Source organism: Dipodomys ordii, unplaced genomic scaffold (assembly GCF_000151885.1).
Source record: "Dipodomys ordii isolate 6190 unplaced genomic scaffold, Dord_2.0 Scaffold43, whole genome shotgun sequence".
NCBI classification, from domain to species: Eukaryota; Metazoa; Chordata; class Mammalia; order Rodentia; family Heteromyidae; genus Dipodomys; species Dipodomys ordii.
Window position 1 is genome coordinate 1,127,713 of NW_012267259.1, and position 12,984 is coordinate 1,140,696.

The 12,984-nt window shown below is 47.1% G+C and overlaps 1 protein-coding gene across 4 annotated transcripts in view; it reads left to right on the forward strand.

Moving 5' to 3' along the window:
- Ctif (CBP80/20-dependent translation initiation factor) overlaps positions 1–12,984 on the forward strand; it is a 239,411-nt gene that overhangs the window by 64,313 nt on the left and 162,114 nt on the right. For all 4 annotated transcript variants that reach the window (XM_013018910.1, XM_013018913.1, XM_013018914.1 and 1 more), the window contains exons 4-5: positions 11,025–11,098; positions 12,066–12,170. In XM_013018910.1, coding sequence (XP_012874364.1) covers positions 11,025–11,098; positions 12,066–12,170 — 179 coding nt within the window. The remainder of the gene's footprint in view (positions 1–11,024; positions 11,099–12,065; positions 12,171–12,984) is intronic.

Here is a 12,984-nt window from a genome sequence, read left to right on the forward strand (position 1 = left end):
TGGGTGACTTTTCCCTGGATGGAGCTGAGTCTGGCAGGTCACTTCGCCGTTAAGTTCTTGTGACCTGCTAAATGACTCGTTTTATTCCAAGGCCTGAGTTGGAGCTGGCAGCTCCTCCAAGCTTTGTCGGTATCCAAGATGGAGATCATCGGTGCTGGGGGGGGAGGGGTGGCCTTCCCTCCTCTGCTCCCTGAGAAGGAGTGAGGACGTCGGGCTTCTACTCACGCCGAGTCTTGGATCCTGGGTCGTCTCTGGTCTGCAAGCTGCAGGATGAAGATGTCCGCTCCTTGTCGGTTCTTGCTGGTGTTGAGTAGAATCCGCTCGCCCGCTGCGTCTGGCTCCTTCGTCCCGGACTCTCTGTGTGCGCACTCAGGTATGGCTGCGGTCACCACCGCGACCCTGCCGCCGCCGCCACGGCTGCTGGCAAGCGCTCAGATGTGTCTCGTTGTCTTGTCTTCCCCTCTCTTGTCTAACTCTCTGTCCTGTGATGGCACACTTGGTGTGATTCTCTGGCTTAGGACTGTTCACTGGAACTCTAAAACTGCTTTCTATGCGAGAGCTTGTTCAGATTCCAGCTTCTCCTCCACCATCTTCCGCCGTCCCCAATGATTTTCTTTTTAAAAAAAGGTTTTTTATTGTTATTATAAAGGTGATGTGCAGAGAGGTTATAGTATGTTAGTCAGGTAAAGAGTACATTTCTTTTTGGATAATATCACTCCTTCCCTTGCTCTCCTCTAGTCTTCCCCTCCCATCTCCACCCACAAGTTGTGTAGTTCATTTTCTACATAGTGTCCAGTGAGTACCATTGCTGCATTTGTTCACCCTTCATGCTCCCCTTATCCTCCCAAAGACAGATTAGCGAACAAGCAAGACAAAAGAAAAAAGAAAAGAAAAGAAAAACAGCAACAAAGAAAAATACTCCTGTTTCCATTCCCTGGAGTTCATTTGGATAAACATTATTTTAATCTGATCAGATGCGCATGGGCATTGCACCTTTGTGTTCTACTCCTATGAGAATCCTTCTTTTGTCTCACTGTGTGTGAATGCCTAGAGTTCCATGTAATTTAATCATGTCCCAATGCCAATGATGGTCTCTTATATACAGAAACAGATACAACATTCACTAAACTAACCAATGACTATCTTTTTTCCACCACTGATTGGTGGCTGCTTGATATATCATGAGCCAGGTGGCCTGGTCTCCCCCTCTCAGAACCTAGAGTCTCTGAGGAAGAGATCTTCCGTGGAAAGGTGGCATTTGAATACAGGTTGCTGCAGGGCTGGTGTGATAGGGGAATCAGATACACAGGCGTGAGGGTACCATGCTGTTAGCGGGTAGAGACAGGGTACCAGCCTGAGATATGCCTCTGACTTACATCTTGACCATGGGTGGGACACACCAGCCTCAGTTTGTCTTCTGTAAAATGAGGAGACAAGCTAGACTTGAGGCTGTATGGTAACAATACAGACATGTCCTTCCACATCCTGGAAAATGGAGCACATATCTTTTCTATACTCCTTCTGCCAAGTACACAGCCTGGACATTTCACGTGATTTACCAGAAGACTCTGGAAGGTAGAGGGAAGATAGCAAACTAATTCTTAGGACCTGACAAATCAGGTGGTGGTGACTAGCTGTCCTGTGGCCCTGTATATCTCATACTCAATGCTTCAGAAAAGAGGAGCTCAGAAATGCCCATGGATGCAAAGAATTTCCAGTAAAAAGTCTGCTCTCTCCAGACAGTGGGTCAGGAAAAGGACAACCCAGCAACACAGAAAACTGTCAGACAGTAACTGCTTTGCCCCAGCCAGACACCTCAGAAAACTCAGAAAAGGTTATGGCCTTACCCCTCAGCCCAGGTAAGACCAAGTGGAAGCCTGGCTCCTATTCCCCCTAGTCTAGAATGGGGCACCCCAATCCCACTCCCCAAAAGTACTGTTGAAGAGCCTAAGTAGGAAGCTGTGACTTTCAGCACTGCCAGCTGGTGACCAGATACGGCAGTCCTCGCCTGTGATCCCAGCACTCAAAAGACCAAAGCCACAAGATCATGACTGAGGTTGGGTTGGGCTATATAATGAGACACTGGATCAACAACATTAAGAAGACAAAAAAAGGCTCCCTGCTCTGCAGTATTGAGGTACCTCTCCCCTCCTTGCTGGGGTGATATCAAGAGAATGGCACCATTGCCTAGCGGTAAGGGGGCCAGAAGACCACTGCAGGGTTCCATGAGCTCTGAAACTCATGTCCTCCTGGCAGTCATGTGAACACTCCTATGGTATCGGAGGGGGGGGGGGCCCTGGGACATGAGCTTCTCCCCATAATTGGCAGAGAGAAGCTAGCCCTCTCCCTCTTGCCCCTGCCAGAGAAGTATCACAAATGCCAGTTAAAATAGAAGTCGTAGAGCACTTGTTTAGAAAACAAAACACAAGGCCTAGGTTCCATCTCTAGAACTCTAGAATAAACAAACACAAACAAATAAGCCAAAGATTTAAATTAAATTCTTATATTACAAAAATGATCTGGGTGAGGAAGTGTGCATGTGTGTGTGTCCTGGTACCGGGGCTTAAACTCAGGGCTTGGGCTCAGTTTCTTAGTTTTTTAGTCAAGGCTGGTTCTCTACCAGTTGAGCCACAGCTAAGGTGTTTGTGTTTTTGGTGATTAATTAGAGAAGAATCTCGTGTACTTTCATACCCTGGCCAGCTTAAAACTGTAATCCTCTGATCTTAGCTTCCTCAGTAGGTAGAATTACAGATGTGAGCCACTAGAACCTAGCAAAAGAAAATGTTGTAATCAAACATTTGTCATTACCAAGAGCCAGAAGACTTCAAAACGAAATTTAAAAAAAGCATCAGTAGATATCAGCATTGAGATGTTAAGTTGAACTTTATCAAAATTAAACTTTTGCCTGGGAAGGACCATCATAGGAGGATGAAGATATAAGTTACAGAAAAGAAAGTATTTGCAAAACACATATTTATATAGAGAAAGGACTAGCATCTAGAATACACACACACACACACACACACATGTATACATAAAGAACCCTCAAAACTCACTTAGTATCTAGTTGGAAAATGGGCAAGATGCACCAAGTGACATTTTTCATGGAAGAGGATGTACAGATGGAAAATATGGCACCAGAAGACTATCCCCAACACTAGCCATTAGGGAAATGCAAATTAAAACCACACTCGGTTTTTGTATACTCCTATCAGGATGGGTACATTGGAAATATATACCATGTAATAACAATGCTGAATGCTGATGAAGACTTAGAGAGAACTGGACCCCTTGCACAGTGCTAGTGGCTGGTGGGGTATAAAGTGATACAGCCATTCTGTAAAGCAGGTTGATTTTGAAAAACAAAATCTGCAAGTACCATATGATCCAGCAGTTGCACTGCTGGGTGTTTATCCCAGAGAAATGAAAACTTATGTTCACACAAAAACTTGCACGTGCATGTTTATAGCAGGTTTGTTTGCACTTGTTAAAAAGAAAAAGGAAAAGGAAAAAAAAAACAGAAGCAACCTGGATGTGGCAAGTGGTTAGGCACTCAGCTGTGGAATCTAAGTGACCTATAGCAACATGAATGGATCTCCAAGACATTGTGCTGGGCAGGGATGGAAGTGGGGCGACAATCCTACAATTACCAGAATCAAAAATAACTCCTACAGAATGGGCGAAAATATTTTCCAATTATTCATTAGATAAAGGCTTAATACCCAGAGTATACAATGAGCTCCAAAAATTAGCATTGAAAGAACAAATAGTCCACTTAATAAATGGGCAAATGAACAATTTTCAGAAGAAGGAATACAAATGGCTAATAAATAGATGAAGAAATGCTCAGCAACCTTAGCCTTAAAAGAAATGCAAATCCAAACATGGAGATTCTACCTCACCCCATTTGGAATGGCCACTACCAAGAATATACTCAAAGACAAATGCTGGTGAGGATGTAGAAGAACAAGGACCCTTATGTACTGTTGGTGGGAATGTAAGTTAATGAAGCCACTGTGGAAATCTTTGTGTGGAGATTCCTTTAAAAACTAAAGCTAGCACTACCATATGATCCTTCCATATCACTCCTAGGCATGCATGAGAAATAATGCAAGTCAACAGACAGCTGAGATACCTGCACACTATTCACAATAGCCAAAATATAGAATCAGCCTAGGTGCCCATCAATCAATGAATGGATAAAGAAAATGTGGTATAAATATACAATGGAGTATTATTCAACCATAAAGAGAAGTAAAATTATGCTATTCTTCAGAAGATGGGTAGAGGTAGAAAGCATGCTGCTGTACAGTGAGATAAGTTGGAGGGAGAAAGACTAACATTCCATTTTCTCTTTCATATGCAGAATCTAATGAGCTGGGGCTCACACCTGCAATCTTAGCTACTCAGGAGGCTGATATCTGAGGAGGGTGGTTTGAAGACAGCCTGAGCAGAGACTCTTATCTCTAATTAACTAGCAAAATGCTAGAAGTAGAACACTACAAGTGGTAAAATGCTAGCCTGGAGCACAGAAACTCTGGAACAGTGTCCAGGCCCTAAGGTCAATCTTAGTACAAAATGAGAGAAAAGAATGATAAAAATATAAACCAGGTTCTGTTCAGGGGTGGGTGCCAGTGGGAAGGGAGGGAAAAGGCAGAGGGTGTGTAGAGGGTGGACATGGTTAAAATTCTTTCTATGCATATATGGAACAGTGAAAACTACTAAAATTGTCTTAGGAAGTGAAGGGGGATGAGAGGGAGTACATCGGGTAAATTTGATCAGGATACATGGTATGCATATATGGAGATACTGTAATGAAACTCCTTTGTACAGTTCATATATGCAAATGAAAATGGGGGGAAAGGGCAAGGAGTGGAGCTCTGTGCTGATGGAAATGCTCTATATTGTCAGTGTCAATAGCGTGGATGCAACAATAAATCATTCTTTTACAAGTTTCCTCCTGGAAAGAAACTAGCGAAAATGTCCAGGAGATTTCTCTATATTTCTTACAAATACATGTGAATCTAAACATACCTAAAGTTTTGAAAAGTAGAACTTTCTGTTGCATCAAAAGAGGAAACCAGCTGAGTGCTTGTGATTCACACGTGTCTGTAATCAGGAGGCTGAGATCCGAGGATCACAGCTCGAAGTCAACCTGGGCAGGAAAGTCTGTGAGACTCTTATCTCCACTAAACTACACACACACACACACACACACACACACACACACACACACACAGCCAGAAGTAGAGCTGTAGCTCAAGCCTTGAGCACAAAGGCTTGGGGACAGTGCACAGGCCTGGAATTCAAGCCCCAGGAAGAGAGAGAAGAAAAAAAAAAAAGGAAACCCTGAAGGGTAGAAGTGCCTGGAGCTGAGGGCATGCGCCACATTGCTCTCTGCCCCACTCACCGCCTCATGGTGCTGTGTCACCTCTGAGGGACTCTGAGTCAGCCCTGGAGCTGAAGGATGAACTTGCAGCCCCTCTCCTGCCCTGACCCTCTGTGGTTCTGAGCCTGGCACTATTTGGTAGGTTCTCTACATCTCTGGGGATGAAGGAGTTCAAAAGAGCCTCCTGTTCAAAGAAAAAAAGCCCCAGAAGATGAGATAGTGCTGAAATGCAGACTCAATTTACCCATCTGTAGGAAGCCTTGCTTGGGAGAGGGGGGAGCTGCTGGGGACAACTGAGTCAGCCTCATGAGGTCAGCAGAGGCAGGACAGGTAGCCAGCCAGGAATGGCCTGTGGTGAGACCCAGTCCAGGACAGTGCAAATAAGACCTAAATTGTGCTCTCAGTTAAGAAAGAGAATGGGCAGGATGTGTGACTTAGGGAGAAGGAACTTAATCATCGCCTTCAGCCATTGTCTGCCAATTCCCTGGGACCCTTTTTATTTATTTATTTATTTTTGGTCATGGACCTTGAACTCTGGGCCTGGGCACTGTCCCTCAGCTCTTCAGCTCAAGGTGAGCACTCTACCACTTGAGCCACAGCACCACTTCCAGTTTTCTGGTGGTTAATTGGAGATAAGAGTCTCATGGACTTTCCTGCCCAGGCTGGCTTTGAACCATGATCCTCAGATCTAAGCCTCCTGAGTAGCTAAGATTACAGGCATGAGCCACACCTGGTGACCCATTTTTTTAAAAAAATTAACAACAATTAATTGTATGAAAAGGTTTTACTTTGTCATGTTCATATGTGCATATAGTGTACCTTGATCTGACTCACCCCTTTCCCATACCCCTCTCAAAAAGCTTCAGTATTCCATTTTCACAGATGTACATAAAGTATTTGGACCATATTTATTTACCCTCCTTCATGTGCTCTTTTCACTCACCCCCTTTCACTAGTGTCCACACTCCAGGTAGGGCAATGTTATACCTCCTTAATATTCACTTTTGTTGATGTTATATTAATCGTTCAAGGGTCTTCACCATGTGTTTCACACATGCATAGACCATACTCTAACCAGGTTGGCACACTTTTAGCATCTTTCAATTTTCTCCAACTCTGTCTACCTTCATTATTCATCTGCTTTCAATTTTGAGTCACATAGTGGGAAAAGATGGGAAGACTGAAAGAAGCATTCCAATGAGAGGAGTTCAGCTCTGGTGCTTGCCAGTCCCTGGGCTGCTACTCTGCCTCAAAAGCCCATCTAATGGAGATGATTTAAATGTGGGATGCCCATATCTCTTTCTTACCAACACATGGGTTTCTGTCCTTGGTGCTGAATACATGCAGGCATATGTGTGTGTGTGTGTGTGCATGTGTGCATGTATATATGTGTCCTGCCTGAATGTGTGCATTGCTTAGATAGTATTGTTTCTCCTTGGGACTTGCTCTTCCCTCCACCTCCCTCTATGATTGTCCCCTTTCTCTCTGATGTCCTTTTCCTTCTCCTCTCCCTCAGTTTGGGTCTGGGAGGTTTCAGATCTGGCTCACAAGAAACCTCTGTCTTACCCCAGCCCATGACTTTGGGGTCATTTTGGTCCCTGAATATTTTGTGACATATAAAAATCCTCATGGTAAGCCAGGAACTGGTGGCTCATGCCTGTAATCCTAGTTAATTGGAAGGCTGAGATCTGGAGAATTGGTTTGAGGCCAGCTTGGGCATCAAAGTCTTGGCATGGTGGTAAACCATCGTTCATTCTGTTACAAAGGAGGCTGAAGTCTGGAAGATTGTGGTTCCAGGCTAGCCAAGGACGTGCAAGACTATTTCAATAGATGAAGCCAGACATGGTGATGTGTGCCTATCATCCTCGCTACAGTGGAAAGCAGAAAAATTGGAGAATTGCAGTCCAGGTTGCACATGAGCAGCAAGCAAGACCCCTATTTCAAAAAATAACCATTGCAAAGCCAGGCTGGGCATCCATGGCTCACACCTGTAATCCTAGCTACTCAGGAGGCTGAGATCTGAGGATCGTGGTTCAAAGCCAGCTGGGGCAAGGAAAGTCCGTGAGACTCTTGTCTCCAGTTAATCACCAGCAAGTCAGAAGTGGCACTGTGGCTCAAGAGGTAAAGTGCTCATCTTGAGCTGAAGAGCTCAGGGACAGCACCCAGGCCCAGAGTTCAAGCTCCAAGACTGACAAAAAAAAAAGACTACACCCTCCAGATCCTTTCTCTGCAGGCAGTGAACCCTCCCCCCTCCCTCCCCCCCCCCCACGGGCTGTGCCTTCCCAAACAGGATCAGGGTTAAGTTTAGAGATTCTGTGCATCCACCATGGATGGATGGTGGTGCTCTGGCTTCCTGGAAGCCTCAGCAGTGGGCTCCTGGGGGTGGGAGTTGGGGGAGGGGAAGAGGGAATCCTGTAGTTTAGCAGCTAAGTTCACAGGCTCTGAGCCATGCTGGGATCCAACCTCAAGAACATAGGTGAGTTCTCTGTGCCTTGGTTTTTCTCCCCGGGAAAGGGAGGGTGATAATGATAACCTTTGCCTGCTGGGGTTATAATAAATGTCTAGTGTTTGGGTGGCGTGACCCTAGGCTGAGAGCTGTGTTGGAATCTGCCCCTGATGTGGTCTCTGTTTGTGGCACTGTGAGAAGCCTGTCTTTTCTCAGGCTGGAGAGAGCAGCCAGGCCCTCGGGATGCAGCTTTGAGCTCTCTGGCAGCCTCTTTCCCTGTTCTTTTCCACATGGTTTAAATTGCTTATTACCGCTCTGTGATCTCTTTGGGAGCAGCATGGCTCACCCTGGCATGGGGCCCCCTAATTGCCAGTAAAAGGGGTTGTTGTGAAGGATTCAGTAGCTTGTAAGTGCTAAAAACAATCCACTGAAAAGGATGACTGTCTTTGATAAGGCTTCTCAGAACCTTGGTCTTTTTCAGCATGCTGGGTGACAGGGTTGCCTGATCTCAGGGCTGGAGTGGATGGAGGCTGTGCTCAGAGAAAGGCTGTGATCAGTGGGGCCAGCCGCGGCATTGCAATGGAGAACATTCTTAAGAGCCAGGGAGTTTTTGCAGATGGCTCTCACTGCCTAGCGGCTTAGTCTGCTCTGATTTTTAATAAATGATCCTGAGACTCAAGGCTAGGATGCAAGGTGTGTGGGAAGGGGAAAACAACAAGTGTGAATTCAGAGTTCCTACCACTGGAAGTGTGTGTATTTACTACACTGTACTTTGTCGTTGTTATTTAGTGTGTACTTCTGATATAAGTAATAATGACCTCTTCCCTCCTTTTCCCTCTGCTTGCCTGGCCCCAGAACCCCTTTCATCCTCTGCTCAGGGAAGGGTGTCCTTCCTTGACTCCTTTGGGAAAGCTGCCTTTCCTTTGATCCCACTGCAGCGCCCCAAATCAGGGCACAGGGCATGAATCAGGGCACAGGGCATGCTGTACTGTAATTCTTTGGGGTGTGTGTGTGTGTGTGTGTGTGTGTGTGTGTGTGTGTGTGTGTGTGTTCCCACACACTTTGTGACTCCTCCCCTCATATCTGCCCAGACCCTGGGTGTGTATGGAAAAGACCTAATAAATCCCAGGTTTAGTGGTCTTTAGAAATGATGGGTCCTAGAACAGAGAACCTCAGAAATGAAGACTAAACACTACCAGGGACAAGTGTGTGTCACATGTGTGCAGTTCTATGGATTTGAGTACTCTGAGTACAACATTGTAAAGAGCACCCAGATGAAGAAGAGAACATTACCCATGAACCCCTGGGTTTCCCTTCCACTTACCATATGAGTTCATTACCATAGCCTACTTTGTTCTTGAACTTTATGTAAGTTGAATCATAATTGTACTCTTGTATCTGGATTCTTTGATTCACATTCTGCTTGTGAGATTTATTTATGTGGTTGCGTGTGGTTTTGTTTATTTTCACTGCTCTTTAATATTCTAATCCATGCTAGGCACAGGGGTGGGGGGTGCTTATGCTCGCAATTCTGGCTACTCAGGAGGCTTAGATCTGAGGATCATGATTCAAAGCCAGCCTGGGCAGGAAATTCTGTGAGACTTTCATCTCCAATTAACTACCAAAATGCTGGAAGTAGAACTGTTTCTTAAGTGTTAGTACACTGGCCTTGAGCACAAAAGCTCAGGGACAGTGCCAAGGCCCAGAGTTCAAGCCCCAGGACAGACAGACAGACACACACACACACACACACACACACACACACACACACACAATTCAGTCTGGGACACCAGCAGGAATCTAAACAGGAGGTCAAAACACATAGAGAGAAAAGTGCATGTCATATATGGATTACTGTCTTGTTAGCTGTTGATAGGCCGGGAGGAGATTGTAAATGTGTTCCTCTGTCCTCTGTCCTTTGTAGACATGTCTTCCTGGGTCATGAGACATATACATGGTCAGCTAGAGTGATGTGGAGGGATTGTTTCTGAGAGGCCTGATGGACAGCAGCATATGACAGGGGTAAAAGGTGATGGAGAGCATTAGGAGTAAGTCAGGGAGTTGGAGCTGGGTGCTGGTGGCTTATGACTATCATTTTAACTACTCAGGAGGCTGAGTTCTGAGAGGCATGGTTTGAAGCCAGCCCAGGCAGGAAAGTCCATGAGATTCTTATTTCCAATTAGCGATCAGAAAGTGGATCTGTGGCTCACATGGTAGAGCACTAGCCTTAAGTGAAAAAGCTAAGGGACAGCACCCAGCCCTGAGTTCAAGCCTCAGTACTGGCATTAAAACAAAAATAAAATAAAGTCAGAGAGTTGGATACTTGGTTGGGGAGATCATCAGCTAAGGGATGGAGACCTCCAAGTCATAGAAGCTGCATCAGTCAAAGTTCTCTGTATATGGGTTGGATCGCATAGGAATATTGGGGTATGTAGACTGGCATGCACTGATGTAGCCTGGTCCATGGGGCTTCTCGGGAGGTGAGGCTGGACTCCAAAAGGTTGCTCCAGTATCCTGGCTTTCCAGAGCTCCTGCCTGGGGAGCAGCCACAGCCATTAGACAGGCAGTTGTGGCAAAGGTTCAGACAGAGCTCATGCCATTTCTGTAGGCCTTGGGGAAAGCCACGGGCTGTGGGGAGCAGAGACAAGGATCACTTCCAGTCCTGACTGTGAACTTCTGTAAAACCCCATTGAAGCCAGGCACTGGTGGCTCATGCCTGAAATCCTAGCTACTCAGGAGGCTGAGATCTGAGGATTGCAGTTCAAAGCCAGCTCAGGCAGGAAAGTCCATGAAACTCTTATCTCCAATAAACCACCAGAAAACCGGAAATGGCGCTGTCGCACAAGTGGTAGAGCGCTAGCCTTGAGCTGAAGAGCTGAGGGACAGCACTCAGGCCCAGAGTTCAAGGCCCATGATCAACAAAATAAAAATAAAAAACCATTGAAGTGAGGGTGAGTGTCCAACGGGAAGCCAGGGTTCCCAAGCTCTGCATGGGAGCACCAACTGGGACTCACTCAGGTGGCTCATTTCAGTTTCTAAGCTGAAAGATGACCAGGGTTTTGTTGTTGTTGTTGTTGAGGGAGACAAGAGGGATTCCTGCAGGCTTGGGCCAAGGGGTGGTCTCTATCCACTTGTTTTCGGTGTCCTGGCCCAGCAAATAATGTCAGCCTGTCACCCTGTCTCTTCCAGAATGGCAGCAAAGACGGCTCCCTGGACATGCTGGGCACAGACATCTGGGCTGCCAACACCTTTGATTCCTTCAGGTAAATTTCTTGTTCTTTCTCGTGGTGCTGTGTCAACGTGGTAATTCACCAGCCAAAAAGCAGAGGAACCAGCGGTGGGTACAGGGGAAGCATGAGGAGGGAGGGGGATGGGATGAGGGGCCCACAGCAAGAAAAACGAGAGTGAGAGCTCCAAAGGGAAAAGAGAAAGGGCAGAGGAAGCCAAGAGAAAATACCATGGAAGGAAGACAGAAACAGCGGAAAGGGAGAGGGGGAGAGCCAGGGAGGGACTCAGGTGGTCAAATGCACACGTGCTCATGATGGACACCTGAGAAGTGTAGGAAGGGAAGATTGGGCAGTTCTGACTCCAGGAGGTGCCTACTGGGACTCGGGAGCATCCAGGACTCCGTCAGGACAAGGGACAGTGCCACTGACAGGCACTAAGGGCCTCCCCCACCCAGCAGCCACCACTCTTGGGGGGAGAGTGGCTTTGGTAAATGGATGGTGGCCCTCTTTAGCTCATTGCTGCCTCTGGCCCCAGAGCTGTCCAGTCCTGGGCACATTCCAGGCACACCAAGACACACACCAGGCACAACCACCAGCATAGAACACTTCCTGGGACAGGGATCAGGGGAGTGGACCCCTAGATCCCCTCACCGGCCTCATGCACTTCTGAGTCACCATATTTTCCCAGTTGGTACATACTCTGGTGACAGAATTTTGCTGCTCATTCCCTCTCCAGCCTTCCTCGTATGGAGACATGGAACAAATCGAGGGGTGCAGGGGGCCTCTGTAAAGCTGGAATCGGGCTCTGTTTGGCAAGCAGTAGGGCTGAGGAAAAGTAAATATCTGATGCATCGGGCTCTGTTCTGAGTGGGGGTATTAAGGGAGCCCCTGTCCTGGGTGACCAATTCCCCTCATTAGGCCACAGGTCAGCCTCCTCCCTGCTCCCATCCGTAATGGCTCCTGGTTTCCTGCTTCATATTTGCCACCTTCCCTCGCCCTCTAGTGGTGCCACCTGGGACCTGCAGCCTGAAAAGCTGGACTTCACCCAGTTCCACCGGAAGGTCCGGCACACACCCAAGCAGCCCCCGCCGCACATCGACAGAGAAGGGTAAGGGCCGCCAAAGGATGCTCACGGCAGGGAGGGTGGGGGCTGGACCTTTGTTCTGCTGTAGGGGGAGGGAAAAGGGGAGGAGACACAGATGCTCAATGTCCAGGACGTTCTCCTTGTCCCAGAACTGCAGACTCACTGTCTTCTCCATCCATCCCAGCCCCCCTCCCAGCCCACAATGCCTGCTCCAACCACCACAGAAGCCCTGCTTATCACAAAGTCAGTAAGGAGGCCTTGAACTTGAATGTGTATCCAAAATACCTCGAGGGTTTGTGAAGGAAGACATAGCAAGGCCCAGAGTCTCTGATTCAGTAGGTCTAGGGAGCTGAGAATTTGCATGCTGATATGTTCCTGGGGTGCCAATGCTTCTGGGAACCAGAGGTGTGGTGGTAGACCTTGAAGCCGCTCATCTCACCCTCTACTGTGTTGCATTCCTCTTCATAGTATGGTGGTCCATACCTGTAATCCCAACCACTCAGGAAAGAAGTGGAGGTACTAGAATGATGGATGTAGAAGCCAGGCACTGCAGAGTTAACATAAGACTCACCAGAAAAACAATCTAAACGCAAAAGGTCAGCCGGGCGCTGGTAGCTCACGCCTGTAATCCTAGCTACTCAGGAGGCTGAGATCTGAGAATCACAGTATGAAACCAGCCTGGGCAGGAAAGTCTGTGAAACTCTTATCTCCAATTAACCACCAGAAAACTGGAAGTGGTGATGTGGCTCAAAGTGGAAGAGTACTAGCCTTGAGCAGAAGGAGCTCAAGGACAGTGCCCAGGCCCCAAGTTCAAGCCCCACAATCAACCAATATAAAT